A 14,807-nucleotide genomic window follows, 5' to 3' on the forward strand; every position below is an offset into this window, starting at 1 on the left:
CCGCGGAGAGGCCTACCTTCAGGGGGCGACTGCAGAACGTGGACGGGGGCACGGCTGGATTTATGGTGGGCTGGGCTGAATTACTTCAATGTCATGTAATTTTCAACTGATATGCTTTATTTCCAGTTTAAACGAAATTTCGAAACACTCGTGAATTTACCAACATTTGTTACATCCATTCATAACCACTTTCATTCAAACCTCCCCCAATATGTATCAATCAGCATTCTTCCACCGTGCTCCCTCGCGAAGCGTGGCCCCACGGTGAAGGTATTTTGAAGGTCAAATCTGACACTGCTCGTGCGCTGACAGAGCAGCGGGATGGCCGTCGGTTTGTTTGGTTTGAATCCTCGCTACGGGCGCGGGGAAAAAGCCAGAAGTTCGGATCAGTGATGATAGAATGCGCGCAACGATTGATTTCAACATCATGCTTTATTTCACACTATTTCATGCTCACGTGAGTCACGTGCGAGAATGGATTTGCAGCGGGATTGGCAAATCTTACATCATTCTGTATGTAACATTGGGGGGTTCTCGCTGGGATCGCTAGAGAAAGGGGTATTTGAACGATAAACTTTGAACTTTGTGCGTTTGCAATAAAAATAAAATAATTCTAAAACAAGCTTGAATGATCAGCTGGACCAAGTGATGTTGCCATTTAACGGCGCTCAGCACTCTTTTTCGGTGACGATAGCGAATTTCCAAGGTGAGTTAAGAGAAATCTGCAAAGTAATTGTGTCTTTGAAGATTGAAGAAAGTCATCAATAATGTAATAAACCAACCTTCAATTTCTGGACCCACCACCTCGCTTCGTTCCAGCCCGTGCACTTGCACGACCTGGCGTCACCGTACGCGACGTTCGGGTCTTCAACGAACTACCGACGCTACTGGAAGAATTTCCTCTCCGTGCCCTATCCGGCTTATTCCCGACGTGCGACTGCTGATGTTTGGCAAGACTCGAGCTGGTTTTGAAGTTCTGGTTGCACTTTTCACAGGTGTACTGTTGCGGCTTATCCGGCTTCGATTCCTTCACTTTGTGGGTCTCGACGTGCGCTTTGAGAGTGCTTTTAGACGAGAAACTTTTCTTGCAGCTGCTGCAGCTCAGCTTTGAACTGCTGGCGACGGTGACCGTTTTACCCCGAGTTCGTTTTGGGGGTAGAAGACGAATCTTGAGCGGACGCTTGATATCGCGTTTTCGCTTTGACTTGGTGGATACCTTTGGGGGTTCCGTAGGCTTTTGAAGCGTAGAAGTCGTTGTACTGGTTGCGGTATTGGTGTTGCTGGTTACAGGTTGAACCGTGCTTTCCACGGGTTTAGTGACAGCCGGTACCACTGTTATCGTTGTGGTTGGAGGAATACAAATCGGAATCGATGCAGGGATGATCGGTTGAGCTGGAGGTGTCTTGGGTGGTTCGTCTTGAGCTTGGGTCCTGGCCTTCTTAACTCTTATTTTTATTGCTTTCGTATCAATTTTGATTGCTGACGCTGGTTTTTGAGTTTTCGCCAAATGCGCAGTGACAATGTGTTGCTGGAGATCGGTTTTGGTAGGGAAGGACTCTGGGCAGGTCGTGCAGGCATGGCGTCCATTATTACGAACATCGCACTTTAAAATCGCTGGTATCATCTGAAATTTAGATTCTTATCAATATTTTCATCTTTTTAAAAAACTAATTAACAAACCTTTTCAGCTGGAGACTTGTTTGTCAAATTAGCCGGTACCAATTTGATGGTAACAACATTCTCCGGCTTTTTAGGCTTATCAATCTTCGTTTTGTTCTGCGAATCATCATCATCAAGAAACAGACTTGGATCAACTCCAACCTCCATCTGGGTTACGCTATCCTCTTCGATTCGAACTTCATTTGTCATCTTGACCACCGTCGACGACGGTGCAGTACTGTAATTGTTTCCTCTAACCGGAACTGGCAGCACGGCAGGTTTGATCGTCACAGCTCGGGCACCCAAGTTCATACCACCCGCTCCGCTACCCCCACTAAACTTGAGGAACGCCTCCTGTCCAATGTAGGACTGCAACAGCTGGATGAGATCACTGTCGTTCAACAAGTTATGGTTGGACAAAACCTCCCTAAACGTGGTATTCTTCAACCTTTGAATCAGCACTTCAAACGACGCCCTCGGATCATGATCCGCCCACTTTAGGGCCTTCAGAATCAGTTTGAGCAACTCCTGGTCCTTGATCAACAGGCCCAGCTTGAGATCACTGTACGAGACGATCGGGATTTCCGGCTTGATCAACTTCACCACCTGCACGTCCGTTGACGGGGAGACCCGCTGGGAAGAGCTGGCCATTTGATCGTCCACGGCCAGCTTGAGAGCGTTGAAGTCGATCTTCTGTGGAATCACGCCCGGCGACATTATAGGCGTCTGTGCGATACCAACGGTGGCTGAGGAGCCCGGGATTGGGCTGTAGTGCTTGGCAATGTTGGCTCGGATGCATTTGAACCAGCCCAGGTATGCTTCCTCGGTCTTTTTGGCAAGGATGGCAAACTTGTCGATGCTTTCGATCTTGATGAAGCAGGTGGCGCACAGACACTTGGGTAGGTCGTCGTGCAGGGAGACCTGGAATGTGGTGGAAAAAAATGAAATAGTTTTGATTGATTTTATGTTTAAAAGCATGAAAATAATATGGAATCTGTTTATTTGAAATTATTAAGAACTTTTTAGATTCTAATTATTCAACATACCTATTACATAACAGATTCCAATTCGACAAAAATCTAAAGTCTGTAGCTATAAACTTTAAAAAATAACTGCTAGATAATTTTCCGCTAATTCACACAAAATTGGGAAAAGAACAAAACAAACCATTTCAAAATTACGTGTTTTTTTGTAATTTTTCAAAATTACTTTTTAAAGCTTATCAATGTTTTATAGAGCTGTAGAACAGACAAAAACAAAAAACAAAAAATAGATTTTTGCATTTTTAACGAGTTATCTATAGTTATTTTACGAAATGTTTTTTTTTTTTGGAAAAGTGATGATTTTCATCATTTCTGATCATTTTTTTTTTGAAGTTTCAACGGTGCACAGTTTTTTGCACAAAGATTTTTGTTACAAACTAGTTGCTTAGATATTAAAGTATAAGAGACAGCCCGAAATAGTGAGCCCAAATTTCAGCCAATTTGGTTAACAGACGTCCAATGAGTTATTTTTATGCAAAGAAATAAAACAGTGTCTGGAAAATATGACAAACGATTACACTCAACCCCCGGTGGTTGGTCACTTTTTCGTTTGACACTTTTTTAGTTTGTACCCCGTTGGTTGGTCAAAGTCAAACTAAAAAGAAACGAACTGTCAATTTGTATGAGGCGCTCACGCACACTATCAAAACAAACGTTCAGTAGTGTGTGTGAACTCCGTGTAAAAGGGGTGTCAAACTAAAAAGTGACCCCGTTCGTTTGACAACAATTGGTGTCAAACCACCGGGGTTTGAGTGTACCGGTTAAAAGACAATTATTGAACATCAGAGAACAGACCCAATATTGTCCGTTTCTCTCGAAGATACACGCCGCGCGGCATTTCAGGTATGCCGCAGATACTGTTGCCAGCGATTGTCTGCACTTTTGGTGCAATAAAAAAATATTCCCGGCAACAATGCCATGCAATTCCAAGAAGAAGATCAACAAAAACAAAACGCACAGTATGGGATTTGACAGCGCGCATTTGCCGAAAGTGCGGCGCGTCGTTTCGAGGCTGGTATGCCGCGTGTCTTTTTCGGGAATAAGCGCAATAATTCCTGAACAAAACATAAACTAAGCAAGATAAATAGCTTATACACTCAACCCCCGGCGGTTGGTCACTTTTTCGTTTGACACATTTTTAGTTTGTACCCCGTTGGTTGGTCAATATCAAACTAAAAAGTGACGAACTGTCACTTTTTACACGGCGCTCACGCACACTATCAAAACATATGTTTGGTAGTGAGTGTGAACTCCGTGTAAAAGGGGTGTCAAACTAAAAAGTGACCCCGTTCGTTTGACAACAGTTGGTGTCAAATCATCGGGGTTTGAGTGTAGATAGATAAAGCTTTCATTTGATTTTTACAGATCCGCAAAGTTTATTATTATGCTTCCATAATTGCAATATGCTTTAAGTAAATTTTCTTACCTTAAACACCAAAAGTATTGATCAAATTTGGTTTGCAAGCCAATGGGGGAGGAGTTTTTTTTCATAACTCTGCTACTTTAGTTGTCCCGTCATGCAAAGAAATGGCTGGCAAAAACTCAAATTTCAACCAATTTGTTTAGTTCGACGAGCAAAAGAATCGTTTTTCAGTTTGTGATAATGTGTAGAAGAGTTTAAAAAGTCCAGTTTTATGATATTGTCCCGTCTCGCCAAATTTTCATTTCAGGGGAAGCACAGGTACATTAGGGTGCCCAGAAAAAATGACCCCCTGCTCCACAAGCGGAAAACGGTTTTTTGGGTAATTTTAAGCATCTGTGTAAATTCTGAGCGAAATTGGATGAGATTAACCCATTGATACCCGAGCCTAAAGTTGGTGAAAAAAATGTTTTTCATACAAAAATGACTTTTTTAAATCGCTAATAACTTTTCAGGATCAAGTTTCACAGCTTTGAGATGTTCTACAAAGTTGTAGAACATTAAATTTTCAATGAGATTCTCACTTTTGGGAATATTTGGATGGCAGTAGCGCACCGTGCAGACCAAATCGTAAGAAACTTGGATTTTCCATACATTTTTTCGATTTTTCCCATACAAACTTCACCTCCGAGTATCAATGGGTAAATGATGACCGATTTCGCTCATATTTGACCCAGAGTCCTAAAATAGGTCAAGGAACAATATTCAGCTTGTGGAGCGAGGTTTTGAAAAAAAGTTCCATATTCTGGGCACCCTAAGGTACATACAATAATGTTCATTCTACATGACATTTCTATGTAGGAAAATCAATTATCGCTGAACGCAGAGAAAAACTTGGGAAGTTTTTGGAAAAGAACCGAAGAATCGATCTTGTATTTTTAAGGAAGAGAGAGTGTTTTTGCTCTAATAATTTATCTGGTGCATTGAAAATGCAAAAAAGTAAAAGTGCAAGCTTGTCAAGCCAATGAAACTGTTCAAAAATGCATTATTATGTTTATTCGTGGATTAAAAAAAAAGTGTTTTAATTTCATTGCATTCCTATTCCCATTCTATTCCGTTTTTGCCATGGCCTTGGTTCAGACAAATGAAAAATAAAAATAATAAAAAAAGTACCATTCCACGATATCAGTGAAGCTTTGCTAAGCTCTCCCAAAAACTATGCTTTCCCTCATGCTAAATTTAACCAAAACAACACTCCTCTACAATCCACACTATACAAACACATTCTTTATGATTTGACTATGCTCACTTTTGAACGCGTGTCACCCTCACCCCGAACGACAAATTTTGCTCGCGCGAGGAGAGATAACACGCGTCAGGGTGAAAAACTATATGTAGCTCATGACCACTTGTCCACAACAACACTCTGTATGTTTGTATGTATGTTGGGCCCAACACGTGTCTTGCAGAGCATGGCATAGGATGCGAGAGTGTAAACATTGGCAGCATGAGTCTCGGAAGGGTGGTTCGGCATGGGTTTGGGGAGCAGCTGTTGATGTGTGTTGAGGGTCACATCGCTCACGATTTGAATGTTTTTGTGAATGTGTTGGTACGCGAGAGAGCGCTGAGTACAGAGTAGATGTTGATCGAACTTGATGACCGTGTTGGACAAACATAGAATTGTTGGAAAATGCAGTTTGATTCATAGCTAATGCTGTTGGTGGTTCTCAGCTGATGTCCTGACTTTAGTACCCTTTTTTGGAAACATCCCCAAGGCCAGCTACACCCATACATAGACACGGTGCCTCTCCCTCTCACTCACTCTTTCTTCCCTCCTATCTCTGGTGTGCTGTACCTTGAACGTTACCACACTATAGAGTGAGGAACATTCTCTTACGTGTACAGCAAGCAACTATACAGAAGGGAAAAAAGAGTGCGCTTTTCCAATGACGCAGTTTGATTGCGTTTTGGGGCCACCCCAACCACTTACATCCAGGCCCAGGTACCGATGAATCTTGTGGTCCAGCTGCAGCCCACTGCCGAAGATCGGAATCCCGCAGGTCAGCTCGAGAATGTCCGTGCCACAGGTGCGACACTTGCGCTCAAAGTTGAGCGCCAAACTCATCTTGTGTAGAAAGTTCCAGGCCCGACAATATCTGGGGAACAGTTAGTATCAGCTACTGCATCCACATCAGCCCAAATCACTTTCTTCCTGCGGGGTCTTTGTTGACCAAGGTACTTTCCCCTTTTCAAAAGTTCAAGGATTTCTCCCCGTCCAAGTCTCGTTCACGATGTTTCACTTTCACGACGAATCAGGTTTGAGCGTCACTATCCCGCCAAAATCGTGCAATTCCAAATCCGACCAAACTGCAGTTGCACTAGGAGAAATTTTCCAGCATTTCACCCACAAGAGAAGAGCAAACGCTTAGTACGACGAAGACTACGACGACTGTTTCAACCACTGAAGACACACTAGTACTGAGCCGTGGAAATCGAAATGGCGCGTAGTTGTGCTGGTTGAGAGTGAGCAATACCTCACTCACGCGAATTTTTACGCGACCGTTGTGGGTGTGTGCGTTGCTGTGGTGCGGTGAGATTCGCTCAGTTTGAACAGAGTCAAGTTTGAGGGTGTTTGGGCGCGCGTGGTGTGCCGCACCGTGTAACTGCAACGGTACTAGCCGTTGAAGAAAAAAAACGAGAAAAAATATCGGATGAGAAATGAGGTTGAGCTCAACACAGACACGTAAAGTTTGTAGTGAACAAGGTAGCTGAGTAGAAAAGACTTTGCAGTTTGAGTTCGAGCAGACTCTGATTTGATGGGGAATGCAAGACTGTGTAGTGGAATAGTGTGCAGAGATGTGTGTGATAGTGGTTGTGTTTTGCGATAATAGTGTTGAGATTTGGGGATATTGTTGGAGCACATGGCTAAGGGACTATATGTTATAGAGAGTATCTGTTAACTGTTGTAACGTACAACTCAATACTAACATCATTAGTACAATGAAGCGTTAACGAAGAACATCAGCCAGAGCTTTTGCACCAAGATTTTTGTTACAGACATTGTATCTTCAAAACTTCGACTCCGGTCTTGACTCTGGTTTGAGTCTTCTTCACTATCATTTGGGGTGAGTCTGGAAGCATCACAACTTCTTGAGCGATATGTTGATTTCCTCAAGATTCTGCTTGCCGGTCTGGACGAAAGGATCTCTTAAATCCCACCCCGACCAAGCTTTGTGTAAGCAATTCGGACTTGGGACACTGTCTGACACGAAGTAAGTGGTTACAGTCATCCCTCATATTCGCAACAGTTTACAGATCGGCCAATGTTCAAAAAATCATAGCAAATCGATAATTGAACCTAATGATTTACTTTTACCTTCATGTGAAAGCTGACCGACTGACCGCTGACCGACTGATTTTTTTTACGTTTTGTATCAAGTTTTTAAAGAAAAATATTGACCCTTGAAATCCAAAAAAATCGGAACACATTTTTCTTGCGGATGTAATCAAACTTTGGTTCGCTTCAGGAATTTTATTTCAAAAAAATGAATACAAACACTGAAATCAATGAAACTTAAGCTTGGTTGTGTTTTATGAATGGTCTGATAACTTTTTTGGGAAAATATTAGTTTAATTCAGGTGTTCCACAATTGTGGGAGGCTCAATAACATCCCACAATTATGGAACAGGGAATTTGGAGGCAGTCTTTTGCTGGTCTGGATAAAATGGTCTTGAAATTATCAAATTATTAATTATCAAATTATAAACAAATTATCACATTATTTTTTCCGATTGTGTGGGAGTTCCGAATATGTGGGACGACTGTAGATACACTTGCGAGGGATTACACTGAGCTATGTAATTAATAAACCCTAGCTCCTTCTGAAGAAGATTCAAAACAGTGTCAAAACGTCGAGAAATTTAGAAAAAATGTGTTTCATTAACTCCTGACTGTCACAGCCTACAAGAAACTTATTTTTTTTTCATTCCTTCTAGTATTTTTACATCCACTTGTTCGATTTGGTTTGCTTTTTTATCATTTTTGTTTATATTTCCAGACTTATTTACCAACCTCAAACCTTTTGCTTGTTTTGTGTTTTCAATTATTATTTCATATGCATTTTAATCACTTTTGAGTTATTGATGCAGTTGGGAGCAAAATTGAATAAGAAAAAAAACCCAAAAATATCCAGAACATTGTTTTAGAAATCTGGAGTAAAAAATCTTGACGAAAATATTTTTTGCGAAAAATAAAACTGAGGCCGGGACCGTGGTGTAGGGGTAAGCGTGATTGCCTCTCACCCAGTCGGCCTGGGTTCGGTCCCAGAAGGTGGCAAATTTTGAGACGAGATTTGTCTGATCACACCTTCCGTCGGACGGGAAGTAAATGTTGGCCCCGGACTAACCTAAAAAGGTTAGGTCGTTAGCTCAGTTCAGGTGTAGGAGTCGTCTCCCCTGGGTCCTGTCCTGGTGGAGTCGCTGGTAGGCAGTTGGACCAACAATCCAAAGGTCGTCAGTTCGAATTTCGGGGTGGATGGAAGCTAAGGTGTAAAAAAAAGGGTTTGCAATTGCCTCAACAATCAAGCCTTCGGACACTTAGTTTGGAGTAGGAATCTCGCAATCGAGAACGCCAAGGCAATGCTGTAGAGCGAATAATTTGATTTTTGATTTTTGAAAACTTTTTGCAAAAATGTACTACAAGAACTTATTATAATTCAACAAATTTTTAAATCAACTCAAACATGTTGAAAATGGTCAAGAATTTGAAAATGTCGTATTACAAACGTCTGGTCGCTTGGTAAGTGACCTATTTCGATTATTTTGCTGTTTTTACCATCATTTTTTTTTAATTACCAACAAAATATAACTGTTAAATATTTATAAAAGAATCAAAAGGGTCGCCTGCTACTAAACCATAAAATATTTTGCTTTTCCTGCAGAGTTTTATCTGCAACTATTTCTTAAAAAAATTGATGGTACAAACGTTAGCCAAATTATGTTAGAATTTTCTTTGACTAATTTTTTTTTATAATGCTAATCCTTTGATTTGATTGAACTTTAAAATTTAAAAAAAAAATAAAAGAACACTTCGTATTTTCAGTACAGTGGACTCTCTCTGTGTCGATATTGAAGGGACCGTCGAGAGGTATCAAATAAAAGAACGAAAAAAATCAAAGCATGCTTTAGAGGAGACTATGTCAGCTTGTGTGGATCAATCGGACCGCGACTCACAATCCAGAGGTCGCCGGTTCAAATCCCGAGGCGGACGCAAAAAATTCTAAGTGTAAATATAGGTTTTCGGTGCCCTCAACCCCATGCCATACCTTCACACTTAGGTGACCCGGGAGGCGGAGTCTTGCCGCAAAAAGAACGATACACGCCTGTGGATCCGTTGACGAAACCGCAAGGTTTAAGAGGCCACATTATAAGGTGTTACGTCGATTCCGTTTTTTTTAGAGGGGACTGACAAATTCATTGACAGAAGTAGCAATATTGACATCGATAAGATCGACAGACTGGGTCGACTGTATTTTTGACACAAAAAGTATTTAACAAGTTAAACACATGTTGTGTTTGCGCATGCAAAAGGTTCAGATTGTAGATTTGTATCAGTTTAGTTAGATCTAGTACTACAGAATAATTCTAAGCATCTCCAAATGAGTTCTTAGCATTGTTATAGAATTTCCCGCTAGAACTATCAGCTTTGGTCACAAGAATCTTCTCTAGAAGTGGCCATTGCTCCGCGAGACACAGTACAGAACAGATCAGACAGAACAGAACAGAACCGTCCTGTTCTGAAATACAGCTCAAGATGTAGAAAGTTACAGTTTTCTTGTCTAATTACCGTCCAGTACAGTTCAATAAACCGACAGAAACCGAGAGCAATAAAGTTTTGATTACAATTTCTGTGCATTAGTTTAACCCGCGAGTTTCAGTTCTGTCCAGATCCGATTATGCCACGATCCAAGCAACAGACGCTCTTATGTGCGTTAACATGTTGTAACTGAGTAGAACCATTTTTCAGCAAAAAAAAAAAAAGAATATTTCTAAAATTAAAATTTATGCTGCTCTATAGAGACAAAAAATATAATTAGTGTCTTGGTATATTGACTTGAATGTGATTTAGAAGTAAAATTAATGAGCTTCCAAATCGTGTTTAACTGTAAACAAGATATAATTTAAAGAAGGATTTGGATAATCTTTTTCAACAGATTTTGTAGATTGCAGATTTAGTAGGTTTTTGATCATGCAAGTTTTGTATAGTCTTTATTTTGAGTTTGTTCCTTAAGCCTACTGTAAAATAATCTAAACCACCCTTTTTTAACATAATATATCTCAAGTTGTCATTTAGTACAAAAATCCTTGTTTTAGAATTAATTCAGTTGTTAATTGGAATTTAAGTTTGGAGAAGCATGGTGTTTTACCGTTAATTAAAGCATGACTAGACAAATCATTAGTTCTCTGAATATGTACTGAGGAAACCATTCAACAACGTTCGCCAGAAATATTTCAACATGCTTCGTTTAGTGCGTTACTTTTGTAACGGCTTAATACCCATGTTTTACGCCTGAAGGATATGCAACAAATCTGCAACTACTTTTGAAAAAGTCGAATCGGCTTAATTTGTTTTTAATTTAATTGATTAGTTTTTAACATTTTCATTGTTTTATTGTTTAGAACATTTTATAAACAAATATTATTTTAAAAACATATCATTTTCTAATGTATGACTAGAAACATTTCAAGAAACTTTTCCGTTCCATGTAGGAAAATTGAATTTAATTTGTATCGTACTGCACCTGTGCTGTGGCTATGCCTAGTTATTCCTGCAGATGGCCTCTGGAGTTTGGAGGTACATCATTTTAATAATTTTGAGAATCTGATACCCGGTTTTGCTTTGCAATTATTCCTTAAAATAACTGTAACACAATCCTCAAATTGATTTCGAACTGAAACGTCTCGCATAGAAAGAAAAAGTTTTGTAGAGCTTATATGCAGTTGCCTTCATTAAGCGTTGCACAAGCTCTGATTAAAACAAAAAAGATTGTTATCACACTTTTTCAATCTTACCAATATTGCCCATGTCAAGTCCCATGAATATTTCAATTAAGGGGGAAAAGGGACACTATCTCCTCTAAAAAATGACCATTGTTCACCTCCCATAAACAACTTTTCCCTGAAACGAGATTATCTAATAAACACATGTAGGGGGGCACTGCTCTTGTGGACCACCACGCCGGACACATTCCAGCCTATGAGGTTGCATTCAGGGGGATAATGAGATTGTACTGTAACGCGATGGACGTGTCGAAAGGAGGCTTTTGGTAATTTCCAAACTGGTTCGAACATTAGCTTAAGCTGCCTGCCCACCCAGCTCCAACTAATTACCTCCGCACATTTACTCGCGAGGGGAGGCTTGCCCAAATGCCCAAAGGCTCTGTATAAGAAATGTGTCCGATTTTGGGGTCCGATAAGAAACTGAACCATTTCTGGGCTGATTAAAATCGATTGTCGTGTAATACCCGATGGACGGTGAAAATGTTTTCCTGGTAATTTTATGCTGGTCACCACCAAAGTCGTTGTTACTTGGTCCAGCGATGGAAAGGTTTTGACTAATTGAAAATGGGATTAAAAAAATTGAGCATGATATTTCAACAGCCAAAATGACACAAGTGCCCCATGGCACGAGGTTGATATCATTATGTTGTGCTTGGGGTCTCTATGAACTTACTTGTTGTAACCGTGACTTGGAGAAAAGTTGAACTGATTTCTTAAATTATTATATTTTGGATTGATGGAAAATCTATTTTTTTAATTAATCATCAATTCATATAAACAATGTATTGATATAATAAACAATCTTTTAAAAACAAACTTCTTTAGTGATCAATGTAACCCCAACTAACAATTCCATTCAGTTCACCCGAAAAACGTGTGCCACCACCATCCGTATAGCGGCTTGCGCTAGTGTAGATTTATGCTTAAATTGAGATAATTTCTTCACTTATGCTTGGATTATGCACTGGCGACGCGAAAGGCCGTTAGGCAACGGGAGCTGAACTGGCCTGGACTGGCAAAAAGGCCATTTCGATGCCGGGCTGCTCTACATTTGGGTTATGTAAGGTGGCGCAACGGTGGTGAAAATTCACCCCCCTTGGCGGCGTAGAACCCAGAAGTGTCTTTCTGGAGCATAAGAGGAAGGGTGGTTTGCGCACCACCACCCTGGTTATGACGATTGCCGAGGGGCGTATGCGCCAAGTTTGTAGCATAGCAGTTTTGATTGGACCTCGTGAATGTCCTGGCTGCATGTGTGGGTGGAGTCTTTTGGGGCGGGGAAAATCGTGAATTGAGGAAGTTTGAGGAAATCGTGACGATATGATTTCCTTTCCACACATTTTGTGTTTACTGTCAGCGGTTCAGATTACGGCTGACGTGTCCTTCGCGAGAGAATAAACGGTTGTAAAATATTGTTGATATATTGGGTCGCAGAGGTTGTCAAACTGTTTAACTTTGTTAATGGAGGAATTTTATTTAACAGATCCTGCTGTGTTAGAGATGGCCGAAGTTTTTTGTCAACATATTTTCAAATTTCAACGATTATCTATAGATAAAAATGCTATTAATAAATATTACGCCCTTTTGATATGTTAGTCTTCATTCAAAAAATTCGAAAGTTTTTTTTACGAAAAGATCAGAAAATTTTACGAGTATTTCATATTTTAACATTGAAAATCGTACCATTAGTTGCAGAGATATCGATATCAGCATTTAAGAAGTATCTTGTTCAAGGGTGGGCAAACACGGGCAATTATTTTATAAAATGAATAGCTGCGACTTTTTTGAAAAAAGTTACCTAAAAATGGCTCTCACTTGAAAACTGTTTACTTTATCAAAATTTTACTAAAGTACTTTTTGATGGAAAATTTGATTTTAAATCGAAATATGAAGTTGAAAATTGTTTGCGACCAGTATTTAAATTTATTGGAAAAATCAGTGTTGATTCAAAAATTCATAACTCGGTCAAAGATTTTTTGCGCATTCTGGAAACTTCTGAAAAGTTGGCATTTGATGTCTCCTAAAACATATCAGAAAATATTTTTTTTTGTAAATCAAGTTCGATTTGATTTGATTTTTTTTAGTTTATAAGCTTGATAACAATATATATATATAAAATTTAAGTAAATATGTTAAAAAGTCAGATTTTTTGCTGAAATTCGTTCAAACTAGTTCTGTTTATAAAATTATCGATTAATATTGCATTACAAACTAATTTCGAAATCACGAATCAAATGTTTTTACATTTTATACGAAAATTGTTCGACAAAAAATTCCAAAAAATTTGGAGATTTTATTGAATTGTGTTCTAAAAACACATAATATTTAGGTATTATCTACAATTTGTTTTACCTTCTCCTAGTGAAAAATTGTCCAAAGAAACCGAAAATGCATTCCATTTTCTGATTCAAAATCGTGTTCGTTTAAAAAATCATGGCACTTTGAGAAATTTAAAAAAATGGTATTCATCAACAGTTTCTTAATTATAGTTAAGTAGCTTTTAAAACTTCTCCAAATTTTATGAAAAGCTCATCTTGAGGTACTTTGGATACTTCTCTACCGCGGTCAAAACGATTCCATACCATTCCGTACGTATTTAAGTTGTACTTTTCAATGTGCGGAAAATTTTCAAACCTATCAAAGCCACCCCGGCTATCTTAATCACTGCGTTTTAAGGTATTGAAAAATGAAATGATGACAAAAATTTGGCTATGGCACATGTTGGTCTAAATTAAATTGGAAGTGTTGCTAATTTTTCGAAAAAACATGATTTTTGAGGAAGGGGGACATTTTGAACATTCTTTTTTACTTTAGGCCGTTGCTAATATTTTTCAAAGTTTATGTCGTCCTTCTCTTTTCAGTATTCATCAAGAATCATTTTTCAAATGACTTTTTATTCATAAAAAAAAACAATTTAGAATGCATTTTCCTGCGTTTATAATCAAATTTAGCACGTTAGAGCTCATACAAAACATATTTCAAATATTAGTGGATGCGTAGTTTAAAGCACAACACAAAGTTTTTTTTTGCAAAACAACTGTACTGTTGTATACTGCATAAAAAAATCATTATTAAATTTAACCCTCTACTGCCCATTTTATTTTTCCCGTGTTCAGGAGGTCAGGACTTTTGTTCTACAAAAACTTTACTTCTCTTGTTTTATGTTTTTCTTGTTTCATTTTTAGTATTTTAATTTGCATTTATCTTGTTTAGTTTATGTTTGTTTTTGGTAGTATTTGGCCTATTCTACCACCTCCTATCATTAAATTTTGCCTATCTATTTTTTTTCATGTTTTTACAGTCACTTTTTCAATTTTTCGCTCGTTTTTCACATTTTCTGCTACAAAATGGCATCATTACAATTTAATCTGTCGAAAAATGCGTAGAGACATAGTCTGGGACAATTAAAAAAATACTGCATACTTGTTTTTACTTAAAATATAGATATAGATCAAAAATTGGTTGAAAAATTGATTTTTGCGATTTTTTAAATTGAAGCCCGTCGAAAGACGGGGTTAAACGATGGTTTGTAGTTTCAATTTTAACACAATTTTATTTATTTACGCCTCCCTCGCCTTCTTGACCTATGCTAAAGTCAACGGAAATAATCTCTTAGTATTATTTACATTGGCCTTATATTTGGAAGTCAAATTAAATTTTAAATCGAAAAGTACTGTGCATAAATTTCT

The 14,807-nt window shown here is 38.8% G+C and overlaps 1 protein-coding gene across 1 annotated transcript; it reads right to left on the reverse strand.

Moving 5' to 3' along the window:
• Positions 1 to 413: 413 nt before the first annotated feature.
• LOC120420599 (early growth response protein 1-like) lies at positions 414 to 6,544 on the reverse strand. Its single transcript, XM_039583676.2, has 4 exons — positions 6,053 to 6,544; positions 1,681 to 2,580; positions 783 to 1,624; positions 414 to 722 (listed from the first exon to the last, which is right to left on the reverse strand). The coding sequence occupies exons 1-3, from the start codon at positions 6,185 to 6,187 to the stop codon at positions 785 to 787; spliced, it is 1,875 nt and encodes a 624-aa protein (XP_039439610.1). The 5' UTR covers positions 6,188 to 6,544; the 3' UTR covers positions 414 to 722; positions 783 to 784.
• Between the last annotated feature and the right edge of the window lie 8,263 nt (positions 6,545 to 14,807).

This window comes from Culex pipiens, chromosome 2 (assembly GCF_016801865.2).
Source record: "Culex pipiens pallens isolate TS chromosome 2, TS_CPP_V2, whole genome shotgun sequence".
NCBI classification, from domain to species: Eukaryota; Metazoa; Arthropoda; class Insecta; order Diptera; family Culicidae; genus Culex; species Culex pipiens.